At 43.8% G+C, this 25,263-nt stretch overlaps 1 protein-coding gene across 2 annotated transcripts in view; it reads left to right on the top strand.

Annotated features, from left to right (window-relative positions):
* The window catches only part of LOC124138980 (palmitoleoyl-protein carboxylesterase notum1-like), a 51,064-nt gene extending 28,172 nt beyond the window's left edge, over positions 1-22,892 (top strand). For both annotated transcript variants that reach the window (XM_046505909.2, XM_048384409.1), the window contains 12 exons: positions 3,304-3,356; positions 4,842-4,937; positions 8,126-8,186; positions 9,060-9,118; positions 9,209-9,311; positions 11,045-11,233; positions 12,049-12,146; positions 13,771-13,927; positions 14,411-14,458; positions 16,301-16,414; positions 17,616-17,746; positions 18,794-22,892. In XM_046505909.2, the coding sequence (XP_046361865.2) occupies positions 3,304-3,356; positions 4,842-4,937; positions 8,126-8,186; positions 9,060-9,118; positions 9,209-9,311; positions 11,045-11,233; positions 12,049-12,146; positions 13,771-13,927; positions 14,411-14,458; positions 16,301-16,414; positions 17,616-17,746; positions 18,794-19,005 (1,321 nt within the window). In that variant the 3' untranslated portion in view covers positions 19,006-22,892. The remainder of the gene's footprint in view (positions 1-3,303; positions 3,357-4,841; positions 4,938-8,125; positions 8,187-9,059; positions 9,119-9,208; positions 9,312-11,044; positions 11,234-12,048; positions 12,147-13,770; positions 13,928-14,410; positions 14,459-16,300; positions 16,415-17,615; positions 17,747-18,793) is intronic.
* The last annotated feature ends 2,371 nt before the right edge of the window (positions 22,893-25,263 follow it).

Here is a 25,263-nt window from a genome sequence, read left to right as displayed (position 1 = left end):
ACTCTCACAGGTCACCCAGACAGCACTGGACGTCCATCAGTGACCACCCAATCTCACAGGTCACCCAGACAACACAGGAACACCACTGGTGACCACCCACTCTCACAGGTCACCAGACAACGCTGGACGTCCATCGTTGACCACCCAATCTCACAGGTCACCAGACAACGCTGGACGTTTATCGGTGACCACCCACTCTCACAGGTCATCCAGACAACACAGGACGCTATCAGTGAACACCCACTCTCACAGGTCATCCAGACAACACAGGACGCCTATCAGTGACCACCCAATCTCACAGGTCATCCAGACAACACAGGACGCCTATCAGTGACCACTCACTCTCACAGGTCATCCAGACAGCACTGGACGTCCATCAGTGACCACCCACCCTCACAGGTCACCCAGACAACACAGGACGCCCATCAGTGACCACCCACCCTCACAGGTTACCCAGACAACACAGGACGCCCATCAGTGACCACCCACCCTCACAGGTCACCAGACAACGCTGGACGTTTATCGGTGACCACCCACTCTCACAGGTCATCCAGACAACACAGGACGCTATCAGTGACCACCCACCCTCACAGGTCACCCAGACAACACAGGACGCCCATCAGTGACCACCCACTCTCACAGGTCACCAGACAACGCTGGACGCCCATCAGTGACCACTCACTCTCACAGGTCACCCAGACAACGCAGGACGCCCATCAGTGACCACCCACTCTCACAGGTCACCCAGACAACACAGGACGCCCATCAGTGACCACCCACTCTCACAGGTCACCAGACAACGCTGGACGCCCATCGGTGACCACCCACTCTCACAAGTCACCCAGATCCATCAGTGTCCATTTGGACCGTGTACAATATTAAGGTTATAACAAAATAAGGAAATGAGCAAAATCTTTGGTTTTGGCTACGAACAGCATTGAGATTGTAAAATATACATTGCTTAAAACATCGAGGTTGTGAACTTTAACATTGCTTGAATAACAAGACCTAAACGCATCTAGTCACAACTAAATTTGGACCGAACAACAATGAAATGTTCAACTAGAGTGAGTGAGTGAGTACGGTTTTACGCCACTTTTAGCAATATTCCAGCAATATCACGGCGGGGGATACCAGAAATGGGCGTCACACATTGTACCCATGTCGGGAATCGAACCCGGGTCTTCGGCGTAACGAGCGAACGCTTTGTCCCTATTATTGACCAATCAGATTCAACCTCTCATATCACTTGCAATTGCTGCAAATAAAACGGCGTCACCCAGTGAAGACGATCTGATTGATAATCAAGATCTATTTGTCATGAACCGGATCTTACTTCGCGAAGTGCATCAAATCACGTGAACACCTTGATTAAAAACATGAAAAGATTTGCAAAATATCTGTTGACGATAAGTTGACGGTACACATGCCTCGTAAGTCATGCAATCAACCGATATCTCCACGCGGCTTACGAACCGGATGTCGATTTCCTTACGCGACATTGATTGGACAATGCACAGACTCGTTAGTCCAGCCAAAATATAACTCAAACTTCCAGCCGAGTTCGCTAAGGGTGGGGCCTTGACTTTTACAGTCAATTTACACCCTTACCTCGGAAAGACGGGGTCGAACAACATTGCGGTCTCTTGTAGCATAAACAACACGACATTGTGTGCATAACTACATATATGAGGTGAGGTGAAATGGGGTTTAACGTCGCGTCCAAGATTATTGCACTTATATAGCGACGTGCATGTACGTGTGTGTGTGGCTGCTTGAACTAGTCCGGACTGATGCCGATTTATAGTGCTAGCCCACTGAGATACCATGCCGCAGTTTAACATGAATACCCCACTCAGACACAGTATACTGACTCCGAGCCGACCAGTCCTTGTTTTAGCCCCTTAATGCCGAGCGCCAGACAGGGTAACAACAAGTACCATCTTTTAACGTCTTTTGGTATGACGCGGCCAGGGATTGAACCCCGGACCTTCCGATCTCCGGGCGGACGCTCTACCACAAGACCACGGAGGCGGTTACTACAGATATGAACACCCATGACTCTAGTGCTTACACAATGTCGACCGTGAAGATTCCGGGATAGAATTGGTCTTCAGCAACCCATAAGGCGACTATGCTTGTCGTAAAAAGCGACTAACGGGATCGGGTGGTCAGGCTCGCTGACTTGGTTGATACATGTCATCGATCCCAATTGCGTGGATCGATGCTCATGATGTCAATCACTGGATTGTCTGGTCCAGACTCGCTTATTTTACAGACCGCCGTCATATGGCTGGAATATTGCAGAGTGCAGCGTTAAACAACAAACAAGCAAAAAAGCTTACACAATTTCGATCGAACATCTCAGGAAAGTAGACGCCCTCAGTCTCACAAGACACGTTTATCGCCGTTTTTACCACAACATATAAAATAAATCATCGTCTCAGTCATGCTAGACAAAAAAAATATATTTTGTCTCGACGTTTTTTGGCAAACTGTAACCTTCGTGTTGCACCTTGAAATTATTTCTCATCCTGCACCCCACACCTGGCTTGGCACGCCACCGTAGACCTCCACATCAAAGGAAGCACATCGCCTCCGTCTACCCCAAGACAGAGGGGGCACGAAGTGGATGATAAAACGAGAGAACTTTGATGTTGAACACAGCACTTAATGTCGATTGTCTTTGTGCATGCTATATCGCTCTCAGCCAGGTGGCTTCGTAATTAAACTGTTTATAATGAGTGTTTTCTGTTGGAGTCGTGGTCGCCATATTGAAGAAACGTGGTAACTCGAAGACTGTTTAATTTTGATTTCTTGATGGAAACAGTAGGCTTGTTTAAAGGCTGGATAGGACATCTTCAAAGCGATGCCAATGGCATACATCCTTGCTTGTCAAAACATTGCTTCCATTAACATAAACTATACACGCCAAAGAATAACTTAAAAGACCTCTCCTGTACCGGCGTTTTGAAGCAATACGCGGGTTCAAGATGTGTGTATTTACCGTTATTTGATTTGTTTACTTCGATTGAACTCCTCGGTGAAAAGAAACTGAAAAATATCTCCAGACATATGATGCAAAGAATGCGAGTTTTGTTGGAAACCTTTGAAGCGCCCCTGGCGATGAACCAACGACCAACAGGTGTCGCTGCTCTTTGACTCTCAGCGCCACCTGGCGGGACTCAACGTATGCTTACAGCCATTAGTACCTGGTTTGAGATTATACAATCATGCCATGTAAATTGAATAATGAATGGGTTTATAATCATCACATTAATAACAAGTCGTGTTCTGTTCCAGGTATTATATAAGAAAATCGCACGGAAGCTCAAAGTGGATTGTATTTTTAGAAGGTGAGTGGTTTGCGATTGACGTAAATTAAGAAAGTACACTTTTTCGGGAGAATCTTATTTACGGACTAAATGAACCCTAATGCTCTCAATATCTATATTTATACATAGCATTTTTATTTTTAAAAAGCCCAAAGTAACTACGATGTCAAAAAAAGTCTTTATATGCGGCATCAAGCAATTACGAATAATTTTTTTTATAGAGTTAGTTATTTTGTTTAATGGGGAGCCGTAACCCCATACCCAACAAACCCATGAAGATAATAGATCCGGGTTAGAATAGGTCTTCAGCAAGCCATGCTTGCCGTAAAAGGCGACTTTGCTTGTCGTAAGAGGCGACTAACGGGATCGGGTTGTCAGGCTCGCTGACTTGGTTGATACATGTCATCGTATTCCAACTGCGTGGATCGATGCTCATGCTGTCAATCACTGGATTGTCTGGTCCAGACTCGATTATTTACAGACCGCCGTCATATAGCCGGAATATTGCTGAGTGCGGCTTTAAACAACAAACAAACCTACACGAAGATAATACTCGGCCTCGACCCTTTCTAGGAAAACGTGTCAAATATTAAGCGAACAACTATTCAGTTATAAAGCGGCCAATAACAAAGAAACAACTTCAAGTACAAGGTATTTATCTAAATCATCGGGATATTATTTAAGAATGAGAGTGATGTCCTAAGTGATGCAGGTCTCAAACGTTTACCACTTCGGAGGAACCCACGCCCATAGCATGGTGCTGACAATCATTATCAGGACGAATCTCATTCCAACTATCAAGTCAAAATTAATTTAAAACAAACAATTGGAAATGTAGGTCAAATTTTAAATACATACTCAACAGAACGGGTTGGGATCGTGAATATATTTTGGGATATTTTTATGAAATTGTGTGTATTACAAAAACATGTCTTCAAAAATATTCACGATCCCTAACTTATTTTGTTTAGTATAGAATAATGGTATGACAGCATTATGGCTCTGGAATATCCACTTATGAATCGGAGGTGCTCTTTTCAATACATGTACAAGCGCTTCTTGAATATTAAATCACAGTGCATTATTATGCAGCTAGGTGCTGTAGGCGGTCTAAGTCAACTGACCGAGTAGTCGTATTTAAGGTTGGCCTGTATTCTCCATTTTGTCGCTATCTGAAGCGAGAAAAAGATCTAAGGTAAAGTGCGATCTTCTTATTAACTCAGTGTGGGAGCTGTGGCTTATCCCTCTCATAATACTTCTTTTGATGTCGGTGGTTTCTGCAAAGGAGCACCACTATCAATTAGCCAAGATTAGTGGATTAATAAACAGCTTTTGTAACACGAAGGCAGCTTTGAAGCTATCACGAATATTGAATTTGACAGTAAGTTCTCCGAGCAACTTGCGTAGCGCCCCACAGCCCACGAGTCGGCGCCTTTTGATGTGGATAATCCCAAATTACCGTGTACTGGAAACGAATATCTTCAAAGAATGTCTTTACTCTGCCAGGTGGATGGTACTGCTTCGACAGGACGAGCTGTGCAGAGAGATACACAGTCATGCGCGACGTCATGAGCTCCAGAAATTGGCCTCGACATCGGAAAGGTGAGCTGACGTTGAGATTGTAGGTCAGATTCAAATATCGTTGATCTCCGGAGGCTTTGCTCAAGATCGTTACTTTTGTTCAAGATCGTTACTTTCCGTGAAGTTTCGAAATGCTACGCTGCAGTGAGAAACGCATCCTACCCAGGGAACCAGTCTGTGTTCGTGACCATTCGTGTCATTCCGTGACAAACCGAGAACTCTCGCCCAGGTTACGAAAAAGGGCGTTTGGTGACGAATGTGTGATGCAAAAGTTGAAGCTGACCCTGCTGTTTGAGGTGTAGAATAGGTCTTCAGCAACCCATGCTTGCCGTAAAAGGCGACTACGCTTGTTGTAAGAGGCAACAAACGGGATCGGGTGGTCAGACTCGCTGACTTGGTTTATGCATGTCATCGTATCGCAATTGCGTGGATCGATGCTCATGATGTCAATCACTGGATTATCTGGTCCAGACTCGATTATTTACACCTTACTCCACTGACCACCTTACTCCACCGGCCACCATACCCAAACCGGCCACCTTACTCCACCGCCATCTTACTCCGCCAACCACCTTACCCCCACCTGGCCACCTTACTCCACCGGCCACCTTACCCAACCGACCACCTTACCCTACCGGCCACCTTACCCCATCTGGCCGCCTTACTCCACCGGTCACCTTACCCAACCGACCACCTTACCCCAACCGACAACCTTACCCCACCTGGCCACCTTACCGGACCGGCCACATTAACCCACCTACCACCTTACCCCACCGGCCTCCTTACCCCACCTGGCCACCTTATGCCACTGCCACCTTACCCCAACCGACAACCTTGCCCCCAACCGACCACCTTACCCCACCTGGCCACCTCACCCCACCGACCACCTTACCCCAACCGACCACCTTACCCCACCTGGCCACCTTACCAGACCGGCCACATTAACCCACCTACCACCTTACCCCAACCGACCACCTTACCCCACCGACCACCTTACCCCAACCGACCACCTTACCCCACCTGGTCACCTTACCCCACCTGGCCACCTTACCCCACCGACCACCTTACCCAAACCGACCACCTTACCCCACCTGGCCACCTTACCCCACCGACCACCTTACCCCAACCGGCCACCTTACCCCACCGACCACCTTACCCCACCGACCACCTTACCCCAACCGACCACCTTACCCCACCTGGCCACCTTACCCCACCGACCACCTTACCCCAACCGGCCACCTTACCCCACCTGGCCACCTTACCCCACCTACTACCTTACCCCAACCGGCCACCTTACCCCACCTGGCCACATTACCCCACCGACCACCTTACCCCAACCGGCCACCTTACCCCACCTGGCCACCTTACCCCACCTACTACCTTACTCCACTCGGATACCTTACCCCACCCGGCCACCTTACCCCACCCGGCCACCTTAACCCACCCGGCGACTTAACTCCACTCGAATACCTTACCCCACCCCAACAACCACCTTACTCCGCTCGGATACCTTACCCCACCCGGCTACCTTACCCCAACGACCACCTTACCCCAACGACCACCTTACTCCACCCGGTGATGTAGCTGTAATGTTTCTCGCCACGGCGTTTAATAACATTCATGTGGCATGATTACCAACGAAGTGTAAACGGACTTCAACGATTGTTCAAATGAATAAGGGGCGGTCGGGTAGCCTAGTGGTTAAAGCGTTCGCTCGTCACGCCAAAGACCCGGGTTCGATTCCCGACATGGGTACAATGTGTGAAGCCCATTTCTGGTGTCCCCCGCCGTGATATTGCTGGAATATTGCTAAAAGCGGCGTAAAACCATACTCACCATCAAATGAATAATGAATTCAACCCGTCGATATCATTTTTTTATGATCACGTGATCATGAAACAGGTTCAACAACAAAGATCTGGAAATAAACGTTAGAAAAAAAGTTATAGCTGTATTCATATGTTTTAAATAATAGAAAACATACTCATTTATTCTTCAAAAGATTAATCGTGCTTTTTATACTTTCCCGACAAAAACTGAGGCCGGTTAAGAAGGTTCGGAATGCAAAAAGCGGGCTAAGGCGCATGTCGAGGCCGAAAGTATCGCTTTGATGATCTGAACTGTTTACCTCATACTCCCGACTGTTATGACAGCCCCTACCGTTACTCTTTTCTTTTCCCAAATAAGAGAGGTCAAGTTGCATGTGGCAAGCCTCCTCCCATCGTATCAGACATATATCAGCCGACACTTTCTGAATTCAAAAGCGCTCTGAACATGTTTCAAACATCCCCACCGACTTTTTATCTCGGTATCTTCCGCCACACGGACCGAGGTTTCAGAGGTCATTTCGGGTAGCTCTGATGTGCTGTGCGGAGTGCGTAATACACGTCGTCGCGTGGAGACGTGGTTATTCTGTCAGCAGACGACTTGTGTTTAAAAGAAGGGGCGGCAGTAAACATAAGATCGTATTAACTGACACGCGAGTCTTGTTTACAAACATGCAAATTATTTGAGCTCAGTGAGCAACATTAAACCCAAATAAACTCTAATCTGTCTGCGAGTGGCCTGCCCTTTGGAACCTGAGCGCGGGAAATTCAGAATTATGTCGTCTGTCGTAATAGATAAATATGAATAGTTTATTCAACTTCATCGTGAATCGATAGCCGTTCGTGATATGGGTGACGTCTGAGAAAAATTTCGTAGTTTGTTTGTCATGTGGAAAAAAAAATAGAGATAAACAACGTTATTGACAATGACGTTCCTTGATGTTAAGCTTAGAACTGACACTCCGTGTATGCTGCACGTGCGATATGCCCGGATGTATGAGTCACGTGACAAACATACAAGGATCCGCCGTTACCTAAAAAGACTCCATTTTTGTTTTCTATGATACAATATATACATGATATAATGGTATATGAAGGTATATCATGCGAACATGTTGCCAAATAAGGATACGAATTGAGACTGGGTTTATTTCTGGGTAGGGAGCGTGGGGCAGCTCAGGTCACTACGTCATGCATGTCATGCTCATGCTGTCGACCACTGATTTGTCTGACCCATAAAGCAGCAATATGGATGAATACGGCGTAACATTTACTCACTTGCCCTTTAAACAATTTTCTTATGTAAAATGTTGAGAGATTAGTTTGTCCATTTAGGGCATTACCAGGCAGTATTGGAGTAAATCCTTATAATATTTGTTTCAGCGTCAGGAATATTGTCATGGGACCCGGAAGAAAATCCATTTTACTTTCACGCAAACATGGTGTAAGTATTAATTTGAAATATAAACGGTTCATTAGAATTCCAGGCCTAGAGGTTAGATCCAGGTAAGTGGGATTTTATGAACAACAAAATTGTTGAAAAGAAAATGTCTGCCACAAAATGTATTGTTGCAAAATGGTCATTAAAAACGTTTTAGGATCATATTTATATTTAAAACAAAAATCTAACTTTTTTTCAGCTGTGGCTGAATAATATACAGTGTCAAAACAAAATCCCAGCTGTGGTAGCGGTAAGGTTGCGTTGTGGAATGAAGCACTGGGTCTCTAATCACAAAGTGCTACGAATGTCGTAACTCATATAAATTTACATAGCCCAGCGACAGTCGAAGTGATACGATCGCTTTGTGAAACCAGATCCCATATTCACAAAGTGACGTTAACACTACGACTGTTGTAGGGCTATGTCAAAATATATGAGTTACGACAGCACTCACATACACTTTGGGAGTGACGACGCTATTTCATTGCGATTTGTAAAAAAAGGTATGGCTAAGTGCAATTTCTAGACATTTCGTATGTGTTCAGAGCTCAAGTTCACAAGCCAGGCAGATCAATAATAAGAGCTACATTGTGTAGCTACATTGAGAACAACTTGTGGCCTGAGCCGAGGTTCACAAAGAAGTCTTAGCGTTACGACTGACGTAGCTCCAATACTGTATCAGAGTTGGGAACAGTACTGCAAAACATGAATTCAATACATTACATTTGATGCCACTTCCACGTGATCTCTCTAACATGCTGTGTGGTGTTCGTGTATTTGTTGATGTCTTGACCATACATATAAAGCTGCTTGGAGAACACGGCGTCATGGAGCTGTTGTGGCACCATCACTGCAGTCCTGTGTGTTCTGTTCCAGGATTGTACCGTATTGTTCCAGCGACTCCTGGAGTGGAGCCAGAAACGCATCGTCAAGAGGTATTTATATGTGCTTATTTAAGTCGAGATACCCTTTAATGCTGGGGCTGGATTCATGCAGATGCTAAAGGGTGGCCTGTGTCTCCACAGGTGATTTCACTTTCATGGGTTCCCTGATCCTGGAGGAGGTGGTGAAGGAGCTGCTCAAGAAGGGGCTGAGGAACGCAAAGAAGATGCTGGTGATGGGCAGCAGGTCAGTACTATACTGGGGAGGTCAGTACAATACTGGGAGCAGGTCAGTACTATACTGGGAGCAGGTCAGTACTATACTGGGAGCAGGTCAGTACCATACTGGGAGCAGGTCAGTACAATACTGGGAGCAGGTCAGTACTATACTGGGAACAGGTCAGTACAATACTGGGAGCAGGTCAGTACTATACTGGGAGCAGGTCAGTACAATACTGGGAGCAGGTCAGTACTATACTGGGAGCAGGTCAGTACAATACTGGGAGCAGGTCAGTACTATACTGGGAGCAGGTCAGTACAATACTGGGAGCAGGTCAGTACTATACTGGGAGCAGGTCAGTACAAATTTGCGGAGCAGGTCAGTACTATACTGGGAGCAGGTCAGTACAATACTGGGAGCAGGTCAGTACCATACTGGGAGCAGGTCAGTACTATACTGGGAGCAGGTCAGTACTATACTGGGAGCAGGTCAGTACAATACTGGGAGCAGGCCAGTACTATACTGGGAGCAGGTCAGTACAATACTGGGAGCAGGTCAGTACTATACTGGGAGCAGGTCAGTACCATACTGGGAGCAGGTCAGTACCATAATGGGAGCAGGTCAGTACTATACTGGGGAGGTCAGTACAATACTGGGAGCAGGTCAGTACAATACTGGGAGCAGGTCAGTACTATACTGGGAGCAGGTCAGTACAATACTGGGAGCAGGTCAGTACTATACTGGGAGCAGGTCAGTACAATACTGGGAGCAGGTCAGCACTATACTGGGAGCAGGTCAGTACTATACTGGGGAGGTCAGTACAATACTGGGAGCAGGTCAGCACTATACTGGGAGCAGGTCAGTACCATAATGGGAGCAGGTCAGTACTATACTGGGAGCAGGTCAGTACTATACTGGGGAGGTCAGTACCATACTGGGAGCAGGTCGGTACTATACTGGGAGGTCAGTACAATACTGGGTAGGTAGTCATTACAATACTGGGAGCAGGTTGGTACAATACTGGGGAGGTGGTCAGTACAACAATGGGAGCAGGTCAGAACAATACTGGGGAGGTAGTCAGTACAATACTGGGGAGGTGGTAAGTACAATACATGGAGCAGGTCAGTACAATACTTGGAGCAGGTCAGTATAATACTGGGAGCAGGTCAGTACAATACTGGGGAGGTAGTCAGTACAATACTGGGGAGGTGGTAAGTACAATAAATGGAGCAGGTCAGTACAATATTGGGAGCAGGTCAGTACAATACTGGGGAGGTCAGTACAATAATGGGGAGGTCAGTACAATAATGGGGAGGGGAGTTGTCAGTACAATACTGGGGAGGTCAGTACAATACTGGGGAGGGGAGCAGGTCAGTACAATACTGGGGACGGGAGTGGTCAGTACAATACTGGGGAGGTCAGTACAATACTGGGGAGGGGAGCAGGTCAGTACAATACTGGGGAGGGGAGTGGTCAGTACTTGATTGGGTGGGGTGAAAACAGATAAATATAAGTGTAGGGAGGGGACAGGTCAGTATAGGTCACGAGTCTCCTGTACGTTTATTAAGATCCGACTGAAATAGGAATTTGGTGGTCACAATGTGTAGCCATGTATAATGCACGACTTGATGCTCATGCTGTCAACCAGTTGTTTATCTGGCCGATTATTTGCAGGATTGTGTAACATTGCTGTAACATTGCTGTCTGTAGTGTGAAACAATATTCACACACTCACTAATCACATGTGGATTTCCTGACAGCGCTGGGGGCACGGGAGTTTTGATCAACCTGGATCGCATAGCGAAGGTGGTGAAGGACCGCGCCCCGGGGGTGGAGGTGAGGGGTGTCGTGGACGCAGGGTGGTTCCTGGACAACGAGCCCTACAAAGAGAGGCATTGTCGGGACGCCTACACATGCTCCCCAAAAGACGGCATCAAGAAGGGAATCGAGTGAGTGACATGGACAAAGGGAGATAACTCATAGTTAATCATGTCTGTCATAAAATGTGTTTTCTAAATTATTTTAGTTTATTTTCTTGTCGAGTTAAACATCATGAATTATCATATCTTTTCAAAAGTGATTTCCAGATGTTGTATCAAAACAGTTTAAATGTTCTTGGCAATCTTAAAACTTAAAACGGATTTTTCAGAGCTATGTTAGGCGGTCGGGTAGCCTGGTGGTTAAAGCGTTCGCTCGTCACGCCGAAGACCCGGGTTCGATTCCCGACATGGGAACAATGTGTGAAGCCCATTTGTGGTGTCCCCCGTCGTGATATTGCTGGAATATTGCTAAAAGCGGCGTTAAACCATACTTACTCACTCAGAGCTATGGTTCTTGAGTGTAGTCATAAGTTGTCTCCCTTGTATTGTTCAAAATATTCAAAGGTCGTGAGTTTATTCTTCAATTCTAGTAGCCTTAATAGACTAAGTGAAGTCATGCGTATATACTCCTGAAAATCAGCAAAGAATCGCCATTCTATGTTATCACATCACATCACAATCATATCTTCAGTGACATCATATAATAATATTGATCTTGGACATCAAAGGCTATCTCAATATTATTATTTGGTCGATTTGTGTTTGGAAGTGGGGTCTAAGGTTTCTCTAAATAATCATAATCATCACCCAAGGTTTCTCTAAATAATCATCATCATCATCATCATCATCCACATTCCTGTATTAACTTCCTATTTTCCCATATGCAGGCAAATTGCGTTCTCAGCTCCTTTGGGAGTAAACGACATGAACTGGTGTCATTTCAGATACTGGCAACCCCGTCTACCGGAGGACTGCATGGCCAGACACCCTTCTGAGGTATGGCGGTGCTACTTCGGCCATAGGATATATCCTTCATTGAAAAGTAAGCCTGTCCCCCGACGTTGATTTACCCTTCCCAAATGGTTTGTATTGCCAATACAGAGGTTTTTCTATTTTTATTAGGTATTAAGTTTACAACTTTTGTGATAGTTTTAAGAATCCCATACAAACCAGTTTCTTATGTGGGTGCACTGGCAGAGTTATGTCCCTTAGATGTGCCAGAACCCAATGATTTTGGACTTGAATCCCACTGTACCCCTCTAAGTGGTTAACGGCCTGCATCACTTCGGGCTTACCTCCAACATCAAGCTGTCAACACCGTCATATATCTGAAATACTTTTCAAAGCGGTGTTAAACTCACAATATCTTATACACAAATTGCAGTGTGTATTTTATTGGTGCTTCAATGCTGGTCGAGGTGAAATTGGGTTGAATGTGTGTGTGTGTGTGTGTGTGTGTGTGTGTGTGCGTGCGTGCGTGCGTGCGTGCGTGCGTGCGTGCGTGCGTGCGTGCGTGCGTGCGTGTTTTTCATGCTCAGTACCATCACGTGTCGCGGCAGAGAAGTGCCTCTTTTGTTAAATAGTTATTGAATAATAAAGATAATATTTCAACTCTCTACATTAAATAATCATGTATCCGCCTCTGACCTAAACGATCGGTAAAAGACAGCTGACTTTCATACAAGACATCCCTAATTCAGTGATGCGTCGAGAAAACAGTGCATGCAATGCATGATGAGAATAACTGACGACCTACGAGGTATTACCGTTCATCTTCCCGAGGGAAGGAAAAACTGTAACTCCGAGTTTTGAGTTGGTTCTTCTCTTTCTTACCCAGAACCAAATTACCAAAGGCCTCAGGATCTCAGAAGCATGTCATCGATCCCAATTGCGTGGATCAATGCTCATGATATCAATCACTGGATTGTCTGGTCAAGACTCGAATATTTGCAGACCGCCGTCATTTAGCTGGAATATTGCTGAGTGCGGCGTAAAACAACCAACCAACCAACATCAAGATCTCATCCCCATCCCCACCCACCAGCTGTAACCCAAAACAAATGTATCCTTACGCAACAATAAACAAATCACGGCACATCGGACTTTGTAAACTAGCTCGCTTTTACCATTAAAATTTAGTATAAATGTATCACTCACACTTAAAATGCAAAACGTGAGGAAAGTGTTGTTTCATTTAATTCGTTCAATTTAACAAGTGCAAGTTGCAATTTAAAACATTTTTAAGTCCACATTGGCGAGTGCGGGAGTATCAGTTGGAGTGGGTCCCACGTGTTGTTTCGAACATTACCAAGTTGATGCCAGACATGCATTCCCCCAATGGATGATGGAAAGATGGATGTATATGCCATATTTAAGAATTTGCATTTATTTATTCGAAATCAGACACCAGAATTATGCGACGTCTCATTTCATATCAGCACGGGATGGTAGAGTGAAAGCTGAACGAATGAAAAGTAGTACCGGCGACCAATGAAAAGCCGAGTTATTTATAGAAAAAATTGTAACTGCCAAGAGCATTGCAGAACATTTAATATCCTCTATCCAGAGACCATATAATATCTCTTATATGGTCTCTGCTCTATCCGGCTCCCCTCAGGTATAAGACTATACATATTATCATCTTCGTTCCCGCATCTCTCCGACAGCGCCAGTTTTCATCATCCAGAACCTCTACGACGCAGCCCAGATCAAGGTGGATAATGTATTCGAGGACAAAGGTCGGGGGTCAGATCTCTCCAATGACCAATGGATGTACCTGTTACAACTGGGCGAAGAAATCAAGGACACGCTCGTGAATGCATCGTACGTAATCTGAATAAACAGGCATGCAGGGCAACCGTCAGTTAATCCCAACAGGAAAACTAGGTGTCTAAAAGCACTGGTGATTTCTTAGATATAGGAGTTCCCTAGGTAATTTTATGTCATGACTGTAATATTCCTTATCACCGGAATGGCTTGATTTAACTTTAGAAGTACAGTAAACTACGGTTATAACGAACACGCTTATAACGCACTTACGGATATAACGAACTTACTTTTTTGGTCCCGACTATTTGCTGTAGTTATGCTGTATATATGCTTATAACGAACTACGGTTATAACGAACTAAAATTAGTAGTCCCTTTGAGTTCGTTATAACCGTACTATAATGAATCATCACACATGCAGCTGTCTGGCAAATGGCGAGGACAAGTTTATTAAACAAAATTCCCATTGACGCAAATCACCATATTCGGAAGTTTGGTTAACAGGGAAAGGCTGACCCTCTGTTGCCAATTGTTTCAGTGCCGTCTTTGCCCCAGCGTGTGTGTCGCATGACGTCCTCACCAAGAGGTAGGTAACAGGTGTGTCGAGGGGGAATACATCCTCTGTATCTCCAGGGCGAGCATTTTGGTAAAACTACACGAAGCCCTGGATCCACGCTTGTTCTCGCAATCTCAGATTACCCGCCCTTGATTTCCATTTGCCAATTTCATTGGCTAGCTACAAGGTCTAACTACCAACCATAATAGGAGTTACAAACCGGCCTCACAATTGGGTCAGCCAGTCCCATTGATTATGATCGAGTTTGCCAGAAATTCAACATTGAAAAACTGAGACACAGAAGAATCCGCAAAAATCTTGTTGATGGAAAGGATGTATTCATGTACAGGAAATCTGGCGATGGCTTTGTTTTTTCTAGGAAATACGAGTTACCTCCCTTACCCTTTCCCTGATGTCGACATTTGATTGGTCGGTATAATGTCAATGAAAAGGGCGGGTAATTTGCCATCGCAAGAACCACGGGAATGGCTCCAGAGGTTGGTGTTAATTTACCGAAATGCCAGTCCTGGGGATACAGAGGAAGGGGACATGCCTGGGGACGAATATGCATATCGTATTCAGTTAAAGTGTATTAAATATTATACCTTACGTTGCCGGCGTATTACCGAAAATCAATTGTAAAAGACAGTTTTATTCACTGCATGTTTGTTAACAAAGTATATCATCCACCATATGGATCAACATATAATGTATATGAGGTTTTAAATCATTTACCTATTATCATAGGGTGTAGCCTAGTGGTTAAAACGTTTGTTCGTCACACGGAAGGCAGGGGTTCGATTCCATTCTGTGTGTGTGTGTGTGCTTCTACTAGTCAGGTGAGGTGAGGTGAAATGGGGTTTAACGTCGCGTCCAAGATTATTGCACTTAGTGACGTGTGTGTGTTTGTGTGGCTGCTTGTACTAGTCCGGACTGATGCCGATTTCTAGTGCACTTTCTAGCTCACTGAGATACCATGCCGCAGTTGAACATGAATACCCCACTCAGACACAGTATACTGACTCCGAGCCGACCAGTCCTTGTTTTAGCCCCTTAATGCCGAGCGCCAGACAGGGTAACAACAAGTACCATCTTTTAACGTCTTTTGGTATGACGCGGTCGGGGATCGAACCCCGGACCTTCCTATCTCCGGGCGGACGCTCTACCACTAGACCACGGAGGCGGTCTGTACTAGTCAGGACTTACGCCGGTTTTATAGTGCCAGCCCACTGTGATACCATGGTGCATGGTCATCCCACTGAGATACAGTATACTGACTTCGGGCGACCAGTTCTTGTTTGATCCCCTCAATGCTGAACACCAGGCAGGGTAACAACAAGTACCATCTTTTAACGGTTTTTTTTTTGTAATACGCGGCCAGGGGACAGAACCACCGACCGTCCCTGTGCAGCAAACTTTCAATCCGCATCACCCCAGAGGCTTTCCCTGATGTTTTAGATTGCCAAAGTCTGTACATAACATCATGTTTGCAGTTAGCAGTGGTCACCATCATCGACCAATTCACATACATTTGACGAGTGGGTGAGTGAGTTTGGTTTAACGCCGCTTTTAACAGTATTACAGTTATATGGCGGCGTGTCAGCTTAATGTGGGAGGAAAGCCCGAAGTGAAGCAGGTCTCAGACGTTTACCACTTCGGTGAAACCCACGGGTATGGTGCTGACAAACCTAGAAACATAATCGGGGCGAACCGGGATTCGAACCCACTATCATAGGTTTCTGGCGTGCCCAAGGGACGCAACTATGTTGTCTGTTCCTGTTGTCTTTGAGTATATCTGATGTGGCTTGTTCTTGGAGGCAGAGATGGTAACATTATATAGGAACGTGTGTGACCCGTATGTTTCTCCGACAGTGAGTGGCACACGACCAGCATAGCAGGGGTGACCTTGGCTCAGTCCATTTTCTGCTGGGAGGAGAGCAACGCAGGCAAGCGACAATGTGGAAAATCTACCTCAAATAAAAGAAAGTAAGTCAACAGTGTTTAACCACCCATCAAATATGCTTAATATTATTGAATGAACATCGACTAGGACCGACGCTCAGAAAGGTTCGTGACAGATGAATGAGCAAAATAGAGTATGAGCCCTGTTAGTCACCTTGAAAATTTCAAACTTTAAAGTTACCGTAACTTTTGAAAATTTGGTTGGAAGATTATCGGACATGTACAAATGGTTGACAACGCTTTTTCCTCTCTTTCGCTTGCACAACTGGACATGTTCAAGTACACATGTTCAAGTACATAGGTTTGGTAACAGACTTCCTAGAAAATCTAACTAATATTTATAAACCAGGCTGTGACCCAGGATGACTGGTTACTTACTGTTTGTACTGCCTTTATCTAAATCCCGTTAGAAAATCAGCTTGGGTCAAAGACGTGCTGGAGTTAAATGTACGTTTCCTGGAATCCTCGAAAATCAGTATTTTTTCATATTTTTGCCTTAACGATACATATAGTGTCCAAAAACAAATAGACGATGAAATGGGGTCAAGTCGAATCCTCCTTTGTTTTCTTTTAACGTTTTTGCTCATTTGGTAAATTATGCATAAAAGGCGCTTTTCATACCTTGTTTGCAGTCAATATTTTGAATCATTGTATGTTTAGATGAAGGGGAAATTTCCCTTTAATATGCTTTCCCCTAATTCTTATTACTCTATAAACGCAAAAATACCTAAGGTCTTAACTTGTACCACGTATACGGTATTGGTAGCTAAGGTATTCTCACACAGGAGAAATCACATTTTAATTGCTCGTCTACGTATAATTGCAGTATCTGGTATATCGAAGGTGGTTGGATTGCAGCTAAAACATCATCACACCGATCCCTGTATTTCCTCTAAGCACCCACATTATATTTTTCGTCAACCTAATATGGTGCTTAGAACATTAAGTGTAAAAGGTCAAATATTATCTGGATTATCCAACGAAACAGGTTCCATTGGGTAAAGACAAAATATTGATGAATATAATTTGAGTGGCTCACAATGAGTGATAAGAGATGACGCCAGGCGTTCGCGAAAAGAGCAAACATGTCCTGCTCTACCGGTAGCACCCGCCACTCGCACAATTTGAATAAAAGGTTTGCGTTTGTTTGTTTGTTTGTTTGTTTGTTTGTTTGTTTGTTTGTTGACCGAAGTCATTACACGTACGTTTACCATTGTGTTGTCAGAATCAGTCTGATGGGAGTCAATGAAACTCCACTGGCGGACGAGCCTCCAGCTGGTCCTGTCTATCAGAGGCGTCGACAGAAGAACCGGAAGAAGAGGAGGCGAAACAAGAAGAAGAGGAGGAAGAATAGAGGTATGTGGGCTAACTGTTTGTGCATCGAATAGTAACCAACAGAGACCATAAAATTTATTTATTTTATGGCCTGTTAGCAGGTATTAGTGGGTGATTGTAACGCCGCTTAGAACAGATGGTTAGTTATACCACACGTCAGACCGATGTGAAAGGGAAGACGGTGTTGCAGACTAGTGTTAAAGCCGTCTAAGCACGACTATGGTGCCAAAGCGAAGAAGGAATCAGAGATTCGAACCACGGTCATAGGTTTCTGGCACGCTCAAGGGACGTAACTCTGCACGGTGACTTGCTAAGGCTTAGACAACTGGGCCACCAGTGCACAAAAATATGCCCCTGGTGCTAATCAATCGATGATGTAATTTGTAACTGTAAAACTGTTGTAATGTTGTACCTGGCACTATGCTTGTCGTAAGAGGCGACTAGTGAGTGAGTTGGGTTTAACGCCGCTTTTAACAGTATTCCAGTCATATCGCGGCGTGTCAGCTTAATGTGGGAGGAAAGCCCGAAGTGATGCAGGTCTCAGACGTTTACCACTTCGGTGAAATCCACGGGTATGGTGCTGACAAACCTAGAAACATAATCGGGGCGAACCAGGATTTGAACCCCCAATCATAGGTTTCTGACGTGCCTAAGGGACGCAACTCTGCACAGCGAATCGCGGCGCCTTAGACAACTGGGCCACCCGTGCCCCCGAAAGAGGCGACTAACTGGATCGGGTGGTCAGGCTCGCTGACTTGGTTGAAGCCTGTCATTGATCCCAATTGCGTGGATCGATGCTCATGATGTCAGTCACTGGATTGTCTGGTCCAGACTCGATTATTCACAGAGCGCCGCCATATAGCTGGAATATTGCTGAGTGCGACGTTAAACAACAAACACACAAAAATTGACTGACGACTGAAAAATATGAAATTTGAATTATCAGATTGAGATATTGGACGCAACCATTCGTTTTAAAGAACAAGTAGTGGAATGCTGCTCCAAGCGGCCTTAACACACCACGCGCTCACCTACTGGTTAACATATATGTATCAATTATCTTACCAGGTCGCCGTGGAAACAGAGACAAACGAGCAGCCAAGAGTAACTGCAAGTCCCATCTGATTGACAGTTGCCCGTGGCCCCATTGCAACTGTTCATGTCCCAAGTGCCCGTGGGCCACAATGGCGGAGGTGAGCCAGTACTTCATGAAGTCTCTGGCGGGTGTCATGGGGATCGACCCCAAAAAGATGCAGAACGTGAATTTGTGCGGATACTGAGACAGTCATCTGAAGTTCCGAACTCAGGCTTCTTGCTTTGACAATATGTCGTGCGGAAAGTAGCACACCACATTATACCTCCATATCTCGCGATATTTAGCGAGATCCAGTCCGGTCCAAGAGACTCGCTTTGGGGCACGACTCTATTAAGGCGATAGTTTTGGGAATGAAAGACTACATGACCCTACATGTTGACACTAACTATAATATGGCGAACGTGCCGTCATTCGTTTATATCGGGTCAAGTGGCACTGTGGAAAATAGTTTCAACAACCCGAGAGCCGCTTTAGAACGTGGAGCCAAGGGTTTGTGATGAGATGGATATTTCTGCCACATTGATGATGAGTTGCAATGCAATCTAAATCTAATTAAAATAACATCTTTTATTCCGATAAGACACCTCTATGCTTGAAGAATTTTGCCAAAGAAACTAGCCACAGAAGGCAAATATACCCCTACAGTACAATACTCGTGGATTTTAGATGCCATGGCCTTCGAAAATAACACGATGTATAAAAAAATATCTAATATTACGCGGCTTTCTATTTTTGCATTCGGATTTGCTCGACTCGATTCGTTTTCGAAATACAAAAATCAGATATCGTTGTCTGGACATATGGTACACGTGCGCACATATCGCTTAATCGTACCGAAAATTTAGAAGCAGTTCGCATGACTGGATTTCTATTGAGATGTGTTGAGGTCTTCTTGTAGAGGGTGTATCCTATCGGAGTAAACGATCTGATTTTAATGAGATTGAATGCAGCCTGTAATTCTCTTTGTATATAATGTCACGTGACATGGCATCCTTGTTGATTGGATATTGTGGTATTGTGATGTCACTCCGATTTTGAGTGTTGATTTGCTGGCTGCAGTGACGTCACTCCGATTTTGAGTGTTGATTAGCTGGCTGCAGTGACGTCATATGTTGTGTTCTGTTGCTCATGCGCGTTCATTGACTTATTACAGAACTCCGATCTACCTCCTGGGTATCACGATATTCACTACAGGCTTCAAGTTCTGCTATTGTTCGTATTGCGTTTTATGTTTTATTCGTTTTATTTCAAAGAGCTACTTTCAACATACCTTATCAAAATAGGTTCAAATACATATTGGAATAATCCAATCAATCAGTATGTATTTTTATGTTAAGTTTCGATATCTACCACGACAGTGAATATCATATAAACGGGCTATAGTGTGTTGGTTTCTTGAAAGTGTAGATCATTGTTTATAATGAGGAATATTTAAATGGGGGGTTCTTTAAACGAAGTATGAAGATGCTAAAATCACAACGTGCAGATTTTGTATTTTCGACAGAAGGAATGGAAAATACGAAAAGGGCAAAATTTCCATTTCAATTTAAGTATTTTTTGAAAAAATTAGTTGGGTAGGAAAAATGTGGGCGGTAGTTTTCAAGCTAAATTTTCATCATGTTTTTATTTTAGTTAATGAATTAACTTTATTTTAGTTAAATAATTTATTTATATTGACAGAAAATTGGTTTGGTTTGTTGTTTAAACATTTTACTTATTTTAGTCGGCAGCATAAAAAAAACACTTACAGTTTTTGTGTGTTTTTTTTCACATTTAATTTTTTGGGAATTGGCAGATTCGTAAACAAAGGTTTTAAAAGCGTCTGGTATAGCTACGTATTAGGCGAAGGAGGTGTATGGCGAAGTGTATGAGTTCGAAGCCTTTGCGAGAATCATACATCATTTGTTCATTAGAATGGTAAGTCAGTTTCGATATTTTGTCTTTATATACTGATGGAAATAGATAACTTAACGCCTACAAATATACACATTTGTTTGATGAGACATCAAATAAGTATTTAACCTGTAATCGACCGGAAATGGTATAACGATTTAAGGGTACTAAAGTCTCACTCTTGGAAGTTATCCGTTTGTGACGTCATCATACAGTAATGTTAACAACGGAGACACCTATTGTCATATTGTTCAACTGACCAATCAGCTATAGGAATGTGAAATACACGTGTGACATTAGGGTGAAGATGTTAAACACCAGGGTCTCCACAACCAAATGATACAGTAAACTACGGTTATAACGAACTAAAAGGGACCATTAATTTTAGTTCGTTATAACCGTAGTTCGTTATAGGCATATATACAGCCTATATACAGGAAATGGACGGGACCCAAAATCAGTTCGGTATATCCGTCAGTTCGGTATAAGCGTGTTCGTTATAAACGTAGTTTACTGTAGTTTAAATATATGGTAAAAATTGGACAACAAAACACTCTTAAATCCACAGGGATGTTAAACTGTTTCGAAACCGTTGACTTATTATCACTACAGTGATTAGACAATCTGTATTTGTCTGCATGATTCTCATCTCCAAACAACCTAAAATTATCGTCCTGCTCAAAATAAAAAAACAAAAAATGGTTTCGTGCCCGCTTATATATATCCTGAAAGGTTGGAAAAAGTAACGAATTCTCTGCATCGTTACAAAATACGCACAAGGATATTCGACGAAGGAAAGTGTGTGTTTCATCACTTAAAGGCTCTAACACCTTCGAATAAAGCACAAACGACATCGGACTGAACTAGTTTTGCACATTTCTTTGAACAACAGACAAATTTATTTATTGTGTTCACAACCGGACATAAGTTGTTTTTATTATCATGTTGTTTACATTCTTCCGGCCGCCCTCTCCCTCTGAAGCTGACCTGGTGATGATAAACACATGGAATAATACAGGGGGCCTATTCAGATGCATTTTAAATATTGACCCTAACAACTTAATGCCAATCGCAGGCTTAGTAATATGACCTTTATGTTCTCTCAGCTTTTAAAGAATAAGGTATGTTGGCTTTTTTGCTGGGAAAAGTTCCCTGGGTAAGAGAAAAAGCAACTCTTGTTCCGTTTTTTGTATTTTTTTCGTCAGGACATCACCAATTTGATGCATACCTCAAGTCCGTAGAAGGATGCTACACTTCCGTAAGATATACCACTCAAAAGAAGTTAAGGACTCCCGATTCTTTCATGTTAATACCGTTGATGTCATGGCATGACAGATCAGCTATAGTCGTATGAAAGAATCGGTCGGTCCTTAACTTCTTCTGAGTAGTATATGCTTCATCTTCATCTGTTCTGGAAAGGATACCCAGGTAAGGCTGCACATAGTTAGTTGTGCTGTATAATGCCTATTAATGGAGGTTGTTGGTAACCATGGCAACACGATGTCACGTGGGCAGGAGGCCCTGTATATTTCATGTTACGGGTATCGAGATTTACCAAGAGTTGTATTACATGTTTCATGTCAGTATTGGATTTTCTTGTAGCGCTTGTATGATTCTCTGCCGTTAAGCGTTGTTACCATGGTGATCTTGACAATTTTTGCGCCCTACCTTATAATCCATGTTTCTGTTTTGTCAGTCAAAAAATATCATCCATAGTTTTCGTTGATTCTGTATATTATGAAAAAATTATGAAGAACTATTTGAACTCTTTTTACGGAAATCATTTGGAATATTTGTCACATGGTCTATAAACTTGCTTGCAGAGGATTGCAACATAAAATAATGTTTCTCACCAGCGGGCGCTGCCGTACATGTTCAACACACTGCCTTTTGTTAGTCTTGGGGAGGTGCGACTTCTCGGAGTGTGCGAGAAAGTGCGTGATTTGCCCCGATATTTTGAGGGCATATTTTCTATTTTCGTGTTATGTGTTTCGAATTTTGTGTACATGCATATTACTGCATTTTATTTCAGTACATAAAGTCTGAGCTGTGAATAGTTTTTGTATGCAAAGTGCTATTTTAATCATTTATTTGACACTAACCATATGTAAGGTTATTGATTAAAAAAAGAAATGTTGATACTTGTCAATACCAAAGACGTATAAAACTGGGCGAGAATGTTTGCTTTGTTTTTCAATGAATGAGTGAGGTTGGTTTCACTTTCCCCCCTTTAGCAAATAGTCATGCCGTATCACGAGGGATACCAGTGAGTGAGTGAGTGAATTGCCTTTCACGCAGCTTTCAGCAATGTTCCAGCAATACCAGCAGGGACAACCAGAAAACGAATCCGGGATTCGAACCCGGGCCTTCAGCGTGACGAGCGAAGGCTTTAACCACTAGGCTACCCAACCGCCCCATGAGGACACCAAATGGGATCAACACAATATTATTTGGAATCGAACCTGAGTCTCCAGCGTGACGAGCTAACGCGTTAACCACTAAGCTACCCAACCATCCCTTGTTTTTCCTGTTTTTGGGGTGTTTTTTTTTTTGTGTAACGCCGCACTCAGCAATATTCCAGCTATATGACGGCGGTCTGTAAATAATCGAGTCTGGACCAGACAATCCAGTGATCAATATCATGAGCATCGATCCACGCAATTGGGATCGATGACATGCATCAACCAAGTCAGCGAGCCTGACCACCCGATCCCGTTAGTCGCCTCTTACGACAAGCATATTCGCCTTTTACAGCAAGCATGGGTTGCTGAAGACCTGTTCTACCCCGGATCTTCACGGGTCTTTTACAAAGATGTATTGTAGGTACGTAGAGACGCATTCGTGAAAGATGGTTGACATGCCTACTAGTGGCCGTCACAATAGTTTTGACACGAATATCTTGTCTTTGCACGCAGGGTACGTGCTCAGCATACACACCTGGCAGACACGTGCTCAGTAACAAAGTAGACATAATTTATGGATAGCAACATGTTTATTTTACTGTAATGGATGTCGTGTTAAAGCGCCACTCGCGAGAGGACTGCTAAACTGACGCAACTCTGCACAGCGAAATGTGGTGCCTAAAACAACTGAATCACTTGGGTTCCCAACGCCGCTCATACCGCACGTAAGAGTAACATAAGGTGCTGACAAACCAAAAAATTGGATTCAAACCCCGATCATAGGATCCTACCACTCCTGAGGGACGCAACTCTTCTCGTCACTGCTTACATATTCCGAACACTAGTAGTTGAAGTGATTCAGTCAAATAACTGTAAAAATATCAGTATGGTTTATGAATATGTATAGAATGTGTCAATCGCATTAAAATCAGATCTTAGTTCTCGCTATCGCTAAAGAAAGATCTGAGGACAACCCATTACGGGTCACGTCAGAACGACCTTTCATCCAACCAATCACAGCGTCGCTTACCAGATCATGAAAGTGACAGTCGGAATGTGTTTTCTGATCATGCAACCACGAAATATTTAACACGGGGTATTCCGAACGACAGTTGCGGGTTTTATGATTATATCCATACAATCTAGGCCATCAAAAACCCATTCCAGAATGTTCTTCTTATCAGTTTTTAAATGTTAATCGAGAATACGTCAAAATATGTTTCGAAACGTAGTGTTTGAAACTAGTGTCGTAAAGCTCGAGAAACCTGCCTTCTCATTGGCTAATGTCGATTTCTTGTCAGTCATTTCATTGGTCGGTCAAAATTAACGAAAGGTCGTCCTGGCGTGACCCCTAATGGGATGTCCTCAGATCTTTGTTTAGCGGTAGCGAAAACTAAGATCTGATTTTAATGAGATTGAGAATGTGTCTGCTCTGCACGTAGAACTCAATCAATTCAACACGGACACATGTTGTGCCACGGCATCTTCCATGGGTCATGAGTGAGTGAGTGAGTTAGGTTTAACGCCGCTTTTAACAGTATTCCAGTTATATCACGGCCTGTCAGCTTAATGTGGGAGGAAAGCCCGAAGTGATGCAGGTCTCAGACGTTTACCACTTCGGTGAAACCCACATGCACGGGTATGGTGCTGACAAACCTAGTAACATAATCGGGGCGAACCGGGATTCGAACCCACAATCATAGGTTTCTGGCGTGCCCAAGGAACGCAACTCTGCACAGCGAATCGCGGCGCCATAGACGACTGGGCCACCCGTGCCCCTCCATGGGTCATGAGCTGGGGTAAATAGTAGCGACAAAACCGTTTCCATGATCACAAGAATTATCTGCTAAAAACATACTCCATTGTACTCCCTTTAAGATTCCCTATCAAATAGAAATGAAACCAGGTTTAAACATATAATGGACAATTAAAATGAGTATCGGGTTTGTCGTTGCCGTTACGAATAGCGTAGTTGCTCGTGTTATCAACCACTGGTTTAAAGGTAATACGGCCGAAGTATCGCTGACTGCACCGGAAAACCTTCCCTCACCACACAACAGATGTACATATAATAAATCAAATACCAATAACAATACCAAAATAATGATGTCTCAGTAATATAATAGAAATTCGTGATCATACGTCGC

The sequence above is a fragment of the Haliotis rufescens genome, unplaced genomic scaffold (genome assembly GCF_023055435.1).
Source record: "Haliotis rufescens isolate VD_foot unplaced genomic scaffold, xgHalRufe1.0.p SCAF_5, whole genome shotgun sequence".
Classification (NCBI taxonomy): Eukaryota; Metazoa; Mollusca; class Gastropoda; order Lepetellida; family Haliotidae; genus Haliotis; species Haliotis rufescens.
Note: the sequence above shows the minus strand (reverse complement) of the source record. Positions and strands in the feature narration are given on the sequence as shown.